We start from the raw sequence: 11,520 nt of genomic DNA on the forward strand, positions 1-11,520 counted from the left end.
GTAAGAATGTGTCAGTCTGATGTTGGGAGTAGTAGGGAGAGGAGGGGACATCCAGGCCAAGGGGATACTGATGTAAAAGCCTGGGGTCATGAAGTCCAGTGCATGGAGGGACCTACATGTGGTCTGGTATACACTGCATGCATGAGGGAGTGGGGAAAAATGAGGCCAGAAGGTAGTGCAGGGCCAGATGTCAAACAACTTGTATACCAAACTAAGGACTTCTCCTGAAGGCAGTAGGAACCTATCAAGGCATGCCCCCCCCCACCTCCACCGCACGCCTGGGACAGCAAGTCCCTTAGGCCATCACAAGATTGGGCCACACATAATGCTCACAGTATGTGCACATGGGTTACTCTGCTACCTCTGGAATTGGGATCCGGGATCTGCACTGGGAGCACGGGCTGGCTTCATGCCTAGCCAGTGAGAGGTGGAGAAGGGGCCAGCCACTTTTTTTTTTCCCTCTCTCTCTCTCTTTTTTTTAATGAAGTTTTATTGAGATATATTCACACACCATACAGACTATCGAAGCATTTAACCAAAGATTACTTACTTAGAAATGATATATTGAAAGATCACTATGGGCTAAGAGATCTCAAATAGAGTCGAGAGGCTATCCTGGAGGTCACTCTTATGCAAGCTCCAGCTAGGTAGTCCAAATGCCTACAATATGCCAAGCCCTAACTAACAGTAGTCCTGAAAATACTAAAGAATACCTAGGTCTCTATCTGAGACTCTATAAAAGTTTCACTCACTGAGATTACTTTTCAGAAACTGAAATCCCCCAGAGTGTTCCTATGACAGATAAGTCCCCAAACCCCGAGACAACAGCCTCTCCAGGAACATCAACCAGATGCATCCCCCTTCCCCATAATGTCAACACTCCTTTTTCAATATGAACAAGTTAGGGTGGTCACTGTTCAGATATCCCTGAAGATTGAGTCTGTGATCAAGCAAGATAGAGGGGTAGCAACTGATAATACAGGATTTAACAAAGGATTTCGAATACTGAATCTTTATATAAATAATTTTTTTGCTCTATAGCTACTTGTTAAATTATACTTTGAAAGTTGTCACCTTTCTGTATATATATTTCACAATAAGGAAATAATTGAAAGTGTGGAACTGTAACCTATAACATTCTTTGAAATGTCCTATATAACTACTTGATAAATTGCACTTTGAAAGTTATTACCTTTCGGTATATATGTTATACTTCACAATAAGGAAATAACTGAAATGGTGGAACTGTAACCCTTAACTTTCTTTGAAATTTGCTCTCCATCTACTTGTTAAATCATGCTTTTAATGTTACCACTTTTCTGTATATATATTTCAGTAAAAAATGTAAAAAAAAAAGATCACTGTGGCATAGATACAGAAGATGTGTTGAAAACAGTGAAATGGTGTCTTTTTTATTGTCTAAATTAGCTTATTACTGCTAACAAATTCAGTGTTTTGCTCAGTAAAGTTAACACTATAGTATTATTCAAGATGAAGAAATAATAATAATAAACTCTTATTCAGCACTTATCATAAGCTCTTGAATATATTAACTCATTAATTCTGTAACAATCTTCTGAGCTAGACGCCATTATTAATCTCCATTTTACAAATGATGAAACTGAATCCCAGAGAGGTTGAGTAAATAACTCTTTACTTCAAAACAAAGCAATGTCATGCTAAGCATTTTTTTTATGCCATAAATACTTTTTTACCTGACCTTGCCCTATAAAAACATTCCCCATGGACTTTTTCTTCCAGTAATACTGTGCTACTTGTAGTTTATCACACTTAGGCTCTCCCATGTCTCTGTGCCTTTACTCTGTACTTTGTTCTCTGCCTAGAATACTCTTCTGCTCTACCCTCAAAATTTTTATTCTTTCCTTCAAGGCTCAGTTCAGGTATCACCCCTGCAATCCCCAAGTGTCCACACCCTGTCACTTAAACCTCCCTTGACTCCCAAGCTCCTTAAAAGCAGGAACCAAATGTTTTCATAACTTTGTCCCTGGTACCTAGTACAAAGTGGCCTTAATTAATATTTATTGAATGATTGAGTGAACTGATGAGTAAATGAATATATTTTATTAAAATTTTAAAGATATAATTAACTTTCTGATGTTTATTAAAGAAAATCAACTAGTGTTTTAGAATGCTCTATGAAATAACATTCCTTACAGTTACATTAAAGAAACAGTTGATAGATGCTTCCTTCATCTTGTAGATCCTCACCAAGGATTCAGTGACAATTAGTGTGGATGGTGTAGTCTATTATCGTGTGCAGAATGCAACCCTGGCTGTGGCAAATATCACCAATGCTGACTCAGCAACTCGTCTTTTGGCTCAGACTACTCTGAGGAATGTTCTGGGCACCAAGAACCTTTCGCAGATCCTCTCTGACAGAGAAGAAATTGCACACAACATGCAGGTAAGGAGTGCACCAATGCCATTGCACACCAGAAATTGAAAAATGAAGCAAAGGGTCAATGGTTGTTTGAGAACCTCTTATTAATTCAAATTGAGAAATCTCTGGCCTTTTTTTTCTTTATAAAGAAAGATTTTCACAAAGTTGATGGAAGAGGATATTTTCACTCTTAATAGCTCATGGATTAATAACATTCGGACTCATGCATTGATTTTTTTATTCCCTCCTGTGTGTATTTTTTCCCCAGAATTAGTATTGACCTTTTTCTTTAGCCTAATAGGCTGTTAGTGCAGGTATTGTTAAAACTTTTTTATGTATGTGAATCCTATGAATTCCCTTGTGACTCATGTTTTCCAGTATTGCCTGAGAAACAGATGTTGAGTTAAATTTGCTTGTTCAAAAAAAAAAAAGTACAATAAATATAAACTATATTATTTGTCCTTATTTAATACCCACAACCACCTTATGAAATAGATAGTTTTGTTTCATTCTTGTCATTCTAAAAGGAGGAAGTTGAAGCAGAAAGAAGTTGAATAGTTGTGACAGAGACCACAACTAAACAATTACCATCTGGCCCTTTTAGAAAAAGTTTGCCAACTCCTGCATTAACTTGTTAGTATCAGAATAAGGATCAGCTCCCCAGTCTCCCAGACCCTACTTCAGCCTTCCTTCTGCCAAGGATAATTAATATCTCAGCAACTCCCCCAATACCTCATCTGCTCCAAATCCCAATGAATATAGCCACTGTAGGCATTGGAGCTGGGGCTAAGCAATTTTAGCTTACCTTCTCTCTTCCGAACAGTGTACTCTGGATGATGCTACTGATGACTGGGGAATAAAGGTGGAGCGTGTGGAAATTAAGGACGTGAAACTACCTGTACAGCTCCAGAGAGCTATGGCTGCAGAAGCAGAAGCATCCCGGGAGGCCCGAGCTAAGGCAATCATTTTTTGTTTTTTTAGTTTTTCTTACTGAGTTTTCTTTTTAATTACAAAAAGTAAAACATGCTCATTGTAAAAAATTGAAATAATTTGGAAGTATTTAGTAAAGGTGAAAGTAAAGATGAAGGCTCATCACCTCAAATCCTATCCTCCAGAGGCCACCACTCTTAACGGTTTGGTGTGTATACATCCAGACTATCATTTTTAGCTTATCTGGCTTTTATTTGACTAGACTGTTTTACAAAAGTAGGGTGCTACCATACATAATGTTCTGCACCTTGCTTTTTGTAAAACAGTATCTTGTGGCCATTATCAGTACATATAGAGACACTTTATTCATCTATATTAATATTAATAACCTATTAATGGCAAACTAACAGTTCCAACTTAAGAGCAAATGGGTAATCTCATCAGTTTGCTACCATTCATTTTTTTATCTGCTCTTTCATCTCTTTTTTCTCTGGTTCTTTTTCCTTCTTACTGTTCCCTTTTCCTCTTATTTTCTTTCTGCTTTCCTCTTTTTACTTCTCTTTCTTTGACATCTGCTTTTTCTCCCTGCTTTCTTTTCATCATCTTCCCTGCCTATGCCTTAACCCTATGAGTGATATGATTCTTAGGGTAGGTGCTGAGAGACTCTATTGAGATGACGATGCTTAAGGACACAAGGGTATCTCACCAAACCCAAGGACAGAAAGTACAGTCAGACCTCACCAGAATTGGAACCAGGAAGCTCAAGGGAGCTAGTCATTTCACTTCCTGGACCACAGCTCACTGTGGATAGCTCATGGTGGAAAATGTCTGACTCCCAGGCTTACATGTCTTCCCAGTTGAACACTGAAGGAAACAGACTGGCCCAATCCCAAATTCACAGAGGGGAGATTCTCTTTGGTCCAGCTTTGGTCAAAGAGCAAACCTTATAATAGTAAGCAGCCCCATGCCTATTGTTTTAGTTTCCTTGGCTGCTCAAGCAAATACTGTGCATTGGGTTGGCTTAAACAATGGGAATTTATTAGCTCACAGTTTTGAGGGTAAAAGAAAATCCAAATCAAGAGATCATCAAGGTGATGCTTTCTCCCGGAAGATTGGTGTTCTGGGGCTGGTTGCTGGCAATCCTTGGTCTTAGCTTCTTAGATGGCAAGGCACATGGTAGCGTTTCCTGGTCTCTCCCTTCTCTTCCAGTTCTGTTGATCTTTAGCTTCTGGCTGCTCCCTCTGTGGCTTTGTCTCCCTCTGTCTGAATTTCATTTTCTTATAAAGGACTCCAGTAATAGGATTAAGACCCATCCTGACTGAGGTGGGCCACACCTTAACTGAAGTAACTGCATCAAAAGGTCCTACTTAACAATGGTTCACACCTACAGGAATGGTTTAAGAACATGTTTTGGGGTACATATAGCTTCAAACCACCACACCTATGAATGGATGGAGGAAGAGGGGAAGTATTCCTAGCAGGTAGTTACTGTGGACTTCGCAGATCTACCAAAATACAAAGAAGCAAACCAATTTGTTGTTGCTGCTGCTGTTGTTGTTATTGTTAGAAAATAGCAGTAACTGGTCATAATTGGCTAACCACAGAATGGTAGGTTATGTTAGGATGTCCTTTAAGGCAGAGGTTGATCACAATAATTTCTTTGGACTAAATAGAATAGTAACTCATTTGACATGCTGCCAGAATTTTTAGGTTTTCCTAATGCGATAATTGATGTTTGTGATGATGACCTGGTAATACTGCAGAACCTTCAAGTGCCTTCTTTCAAAACCATCACATTTAGAAGGCTAATTTACATTTATAATGCTGTTACTAAGTATTCCCTGCTATGATTTAATTATTTTGAAAATTAGGGATTTTTTACCTAGAATATGTAATTCATGAAAAGCCCCATTTCCAAACCAGACTAAGTGCTTAAACTATGGAGAATATCATAGCCAGAAGGGTCCTTAGAGATTATCTTCCCAAGGTACCAAATACCTGGCCCAGATGCTGCCACTCCACTCTCTTATTCCCAAGCTAATAATTAACCACAGATCTGTTTTCTACTGAGCCTAGACTTGATTTGAGAACCCTTCTACAGCAATCTAGGCAGCAACCATCAACTGCTTGGAATTGGCCCTAAAAATAAAACTTGTTGGCCATCCCACTATTCAGATGAAAAATTGAAGCCCTTAAAAGCCCTTCAAGATCACAGAGTTGATCAGTGGCAGTGGAGATTAGAACTCCCCTCAGTTCCTCACTGCTTCCTCTGGGATTTCCTGGGATGGGCTGAGCCTCTTCCATGAGCATTCTCACCAGTTTGGAAAGAGAGTACCTATTTTCTCTATATAGCATTAAGAAATGATAAAAGCAGACTGTTAGAATTCTGGATTGTCATGTAGAATTAGTCTAGAAGCAGTCTTACTGACCTGGCCTGTGACTTTCTGTCTTTAAGGTTAGAGTTGACATATAAACTCACAAGAAGCCTAGCCCTTCTGTAAAATACAGTAATCCTGCAACAACTGTAAGCTTTATATTCAAGGTCTCAAAGAAAATAGGGCAGTCACTGTGTTTACAGCAGATAAATTGCAAAGAAAAAGAAAGGTAAGGCTGTAAAGTCTATAGATTAAGAGACTTCAGAGAAAACTCCTCAAGTTCATTAGCCATTGGGAAAATGCAAATTCATATCACAAGCAGTTGCCATGCCAAACATCCATCAGAATGGCTAAAATTTAAACAAACAATAAAAACAAACAGAAAATAACTAGACCTGGGTAAGGGGAGAACTGGAACTCATATTCTGCTGATGGAAGGATAAATTGGTGCAACCACTTTGGCAAATTATCTGCCCGTATCTATTAAAATGATTCTCAGTGGCTTGAAATGTAATGTCTTTTGGGCTCACATTCATCCTTGTTTCTTTTTCATATCTCTCAGAAAAATGCCTGACATATGCTTTCAGGCCTTTATTTCTAAGCCTAGTATTCTATTACTTGAGAGCGTGGGGTATGAAAATGCAAAAGATCACCTCTTGCTGTCAGGCCACATTGTCTGCCAGAAGGGAGAAGCAGTACCAATTTCACATTCATGAAAATGCCAGTTTTAAAATGCTGGTATGTAAATATAAATGGTGTTTATTGCCATGGCAAAAGCTCCATATACCATAAGTAGCTTGCTCTGCTCTCTAAGATCCTATCAACATATTACACTTGGACTATATTTAGACAAAGCCAGTGGTATTGTTTTCACATCTTTGGCAGCTCATCCAAAGCAGCTTTTCTGTTAACAAAACGTGTGCCCAGCCAGGTGGGTCTGGCTTTCCAGCTGAGAGATCATGTATTGATTGATAGTGGAAGATGAGTTATCTTTGCAATTGGTCCATGTCCAGAAAAAAAGGTACCTAACTGGACATCAGAGAGGACATGGAAAAAAATCAGAGCCTGTTGTTCTTGTGGCAGGTTTTTTAAAATACATTCTCTACTGAGCTTGCCTTGGAGTAGAGTTACATTGTTATCTTTGAGCATCTCTGGCACTTTCCCCTTCTCACAGACCTAGGTAGTCCATAACATTTTGCCTTGAAAAACTAATGTTTTTATCCTCTCACTAAGTGCCATATCTTTATCCCATAGCTCAGTTAATGGCACTACCCACATGACCTAAACCTAGAAACCTGGTTCTCAGCCTCTATTCCCCTCTTCTACTCCAAATTCTGTTGATTCTCCCTCCCGAATAGCTCCCAAATCCATTTCCTTCTCCATGCCCATCACCAGTGAATCACACCAATGGCCCTGAAGCCTTTCCAGACTAACTGCTCTCAATCTCTTCTCTTTGAGTCTATCTTCAGACATTTTCAGAGTGTTTTCTCAGGCTGTCTGAGGAGTTTCTTATCGGTGGCTTCCCATTGCCTACAGAATGGAGAGCAAACGCCCTGTCCTTGACAGCCCTTCAGACCCTGGCCCCTGTTCACCCCCCACCTTCATGGTTTTCTGGAATACACTGGCTTTTTTTATACCTCAGTACCTTTTCATGTGTCCTGCCTGAAATGTTATTCCTCATTTTTGCCCAAATAGCAAACTTTTCTTCCTTTGATAGTGAACTTAAATAACCTCTCCACTTCTCTCCCCACAAAAAATTGTTTGCTTTCCTCTTTATGTTAGCACTGCAGTGTGCACAAATCTTTGACATCATGTTTATCACACCAGAATGAAATTATTTGTTTCCATGTTTGTTTCCGCTACTTGACTAAGCGCTCCTTCAGGTGAGGGATTCCACCCTAGTCCTAGCACCTACATATGACTTGGCACCTAGAAGGCCCCAGAGTTTGCTGTATAAGTTAATGGAATTCCATTGGTCATAAGACCATTGCTTCTAACTCTGATAGTCTCAGGAGTATTATAAACCATTAATATTTCGGGATCCATGTGAGGACAACCTGGTAAAACTGCCCTCTTAATCTTGATGATTACACCTTTTCATTGCTGGGTCCACAAATCAGATCTTGACTTGTCACTTGCCATTCCTATAATAATAGTCTCCATTTATATACTTGACATTTAATATACCTTTTCTGTCTTCCTCACAATGGTCCTGCTAGGTAGTTGTAATCTCATTTTAAGAATAAGAAACTTTGAGGCTCAGAGATATTTAAAAACTTCTCTGAGAACACACAGCTAGTAAATGTTAGATTTGGGATTTGAGCTCAAGGCTTTCTAACTCCAAAGCCCCTGCACTCTCCACCACTCCAGTGATCTTCAACCTTTCTCCCCATTTTAACCTCTAAAATAATTTAGAAAAACTATCCCCCATCCCACATTTTAAATTGACATGTAAAAATTTTCATCTTGAATTTATATACTTACAAAGCATATAATTCCTGGCATGTTGCAAATATTGACATTTAAAATAAAACTATTGACATCATTCTTTTAAATGTATCCAGTGAAACTAAATTTTATTTAATCATCCATTTTAAACCATGTGAATAAGCACTTTTTTAACAGTCAGAAATTTATCATTCTTTTTCTCCTTGAAATTGTATTTCCATGCCACCCTTCCCATAGTCTGTTTTCCCAAGATAATATCATAAATATTATCATAAGTTATTTTGTTTTTTAACCTACTGAAACAAATTTAGCATATAAGTTAATTTTTTTTTTACTTCCTGTAATAAGGTTCTAAGTGTTTCTGAATTTCTTCTAAATAAGAAATGTTTTTACTAGAAATGCTTCTCTTAATGAGATGAATGAGGAATTAACTCATGTATTTTTGGATGGCTATTACTTATTGCTAGAATGAGACAATTCAGCATCCAATTCTATTCATGTTTTTCATTTTTATAGATATAGACTAAGAAACTTTGTTTACATAAATAAGATGGAAATGGAAGTTTTTAGTTAAAATAATGCCATCCAATTCTTAGCACTCTGAATTTATGTGCTAAAATATCATACATCCATCTTTCATCAAAAAGTATTTTTAATGATCTGTTAGCTTTCAGTTTGATAAAATCCTCTTTCTTTTCTTTGAAATCGGAGAATTAAAAATGCACCTGACTTACAAAAGGATTTGTATCTATTCATTAGTGTCATTCACTTTCTCAGCATCTACACAGTAATTTTAATTGTCCCTTTGTTTGGTACCCTGGAAAGTGGGAGAAGGGCAATAGTAAAAGAGGATGTCTTGACCTCATGCAAATCAGTTTTAGGAAAAAGTACATTTGAAAATTAGTACCTGGAGATCGGTTTCTTTAAAATTATTCTGGCATACTCCCTGGAAAGTTTTGTGTACCACCTGGGGTATACAGAGTTTGAGGGACCCCAGTTTAAAGATAAATGCACTATACCATGTTCTTTTCTTCAATTTGACATCTCCCTTCCACTTTTCCATAGGTCATTGCAGCTGAGGGAGAAATGAATGCATCCAGGGCTCTGAAAGAAGCCTCCATAGTCATCACCGAATCCCCTGCGGCCCTGCAGCTCCGGTACCTTCAGACACTGACCACCATTGCTGCTGAGAAAAACTCAACGATTGTCTTCCCTCTGCCCATAGACATGTTGCAAGGCATCATGGGGGCAAAACACTGAGCCACATAGGCCAAGGCAGAGAGATGAGCTCTCCCCTTCCAAGATGCAGTGGGGGACCAAATTAGCCCTTAATCCATAAGGAGAGAGTAGGACAGGGAAACATGAATATTCTCCCCCTTTTCCTTTTCCGTATGCTGAGTTTGGTATTCTTAGAATGTATAGTGATGGTTGTAAATGCAGGTGAAAGAATTGCTACCATGTAAATACTGAGAGAGAGTGATAGATTGGTGATTTATATAAAATAATCTCTTACTCTTTAAACATTTAAAAGTTTTATGGATGTGGTAGGTTCATTGCCTCTTCCTTGGGCTTTCATTGAGTCATTCAGCACCCTATATCAGCAGTCAGGCCAAAGGCAGGAGCATAGCCTATAACTACCCCCCAATACCTCTGGCTGGATAAATCTTTGCAGAAAGTGATCTCCTTAAGGGACAACCAGCTTCTCTGGGCCATATGTGCCTTACTACCAGAGAACCTTAACTGAATGAAATTTTTTTAACATCTTTACTTTCTGAGTTTCAAAATAATCCTAACTTGAGAGTAGGCATTTTCTTGCCTGCACCTGTCAGTGCTAGAGGAAATGGTCAAGACTAATGAAAAAGATTACCCTATCCCTTCAAAGACTTTTAAATCTGCTATTACAGAGGTTCTTTTTTATATAATGTGTGCGTGGCTTTTTAAAAACTTTTTTGAGCCTCCTTTATGAGTAAGTGATTCTTTTTTGTGTTCTGTCTTTCAAACCAGCTAAATACTTGTCCCAAGAGTGCTTTTTCTCACTTTGGCCTATTTTCATATATCAGGTTTTAAATAGCTTTGATTTTTTAATAAAACTTTCTCTAATTTCTATAAACAATTGTTTGTATACCAATTTGAATAGCTTAAGGACTAATATGCTTTTTTATTATTCAGAAAACTATTATTTTTACTGTCTGCATGCTAGTAACTGTTGAACACTGAAATATCTTGGCTATCAATCCCATTCATTAATATAAAGAATTCATAATATGTTGGACATGTAATGTCTAATTAGCTTGGGCAGATGCTATCAAGCTTAAGCTATCTATATAGCTTTTCCAAATCCTCACCTATTTTCCTAGTCATTCTTCTTTTATCATTTATATAGATGCTGAAAGAGGAAGTCGTCAATCTCTTTGGATTAGTTTCTTAATCTATATTAGGAAACACCTTCCATTTTGCAAATGCCTGTGAATCTGAGCAACCTGGCATTCTTCCTGCTGGTCTGAAAGGCTATTTGGTGACATTTGAAATACTTCCTTGTTGAGGCTCTAAGTTCACCTAGAGAAGTCTAAGAATAATGGCTTCCTTACTCAGAGCCATCCTTCACATTTGTCTTTAGCTGTATCACTCTCTGTCAATCCCAGCCTATAAGTGTCCTCTCTCCTATACCCCACTCCCAAGCTTATTTTAGAAAGTGTTGAACCACCACTCTCCATGTATCCAGATTCCTAGCTGAGTTTATTAGAGGCATATGGACGGAGCATTTTGACATAGAACTCAAGTTGTATTTATGTTTTGAATTCTAAAATGATGGATTTTCTGTTTTGTGGGGTACTTCACATTTGACCACTGAGGATCAGGAAACAACCTCATATCCTGGTTGAAAATCTCTTCTCAGACTTACATCAACAATGCTTTTGGTTCCTTGAGTTAACTAATCAACTTTGCTTTTTTGTCTTGTGAATTCATAGCCCAATAGGTGGGAAGGAATTGCTTGGGAGGGAGGAAGTACTGAAGGAGCTCTAGATAAGTGTTAGTGCAAGAGTTTTTTCCAGGTAACTTCCCTTTCCAATGATAAATATAATAAAGTGTGCACTTTTACTTATTTTCTTGGGGTGTGAGTCTGTTCCTGCCTGCATTTTGTGTGTGTGGGTTTCACTTTTTGGAAGTAGCACATCATATCCTCCAGGCCTGGGCTGCCTGCCTTGGCTCCTTCATGTGGCCAGAGGAAGGGGAGAGGTTGGAATAGCCTGACAACATCTTCCACATCCAAGCTCTCTCCAGTGCACCTTACTATGCATTTTTTCCTGGGGAGTTTGAGATCCGTGCATGCCCCTGAAGCCTTGGCTGGCTTCTCTGCCCTTTGCC

At 38.5% G+C, this 11,520-nt stretch overlaps 1 protein-coding gene across 1 annotated transcript in view; it reads left to right on the forward strand.

Moving 5' to 3' along the window:
• STOM (stomatin) overlaps positions 1 to 11,258 on the forward strand; it is a 29,332-nt gene extending 18,074 nt beyond the window's left edge. The window contains exons 5-7 of the mRNA XM_037797883.1: positions 2,222 to 2,425; positions 3,225 to 3,359; positions 9,220 to 11,258. Coding sequence (XP_037653811.1) covers positions 2,222 to 2,425; positions 3,225 to 3,359; positions 9,220 to 9,414 — 534 coding nt within the window. The 3' untranslated portion in view covers positions 9,415 to 11,258. The remainder of the gene's footprint in view (positions 1 to 2,221; positions 2,426 to 3,224; positions 3,360 to 9,219) is intronic.
• The last annotated feature ends 262 nt before the right edge of the window (positions 11,259 to 11,520 follow it).

This window comes from Choloepus didactylus, chromosome 10 (assembly GCF_015220235.1).
Source record: "Choloepus didactylus isolate mChoDid1 chromosome 10, mChoDid1.pri, whole genome shotgun sequence".
Lineage (NCBI taxonomy): Eukaryota > Metazoa > Chordata > Mammalia > Pilosa > Megalonychidae > Choloepus > Choloepus didactylus.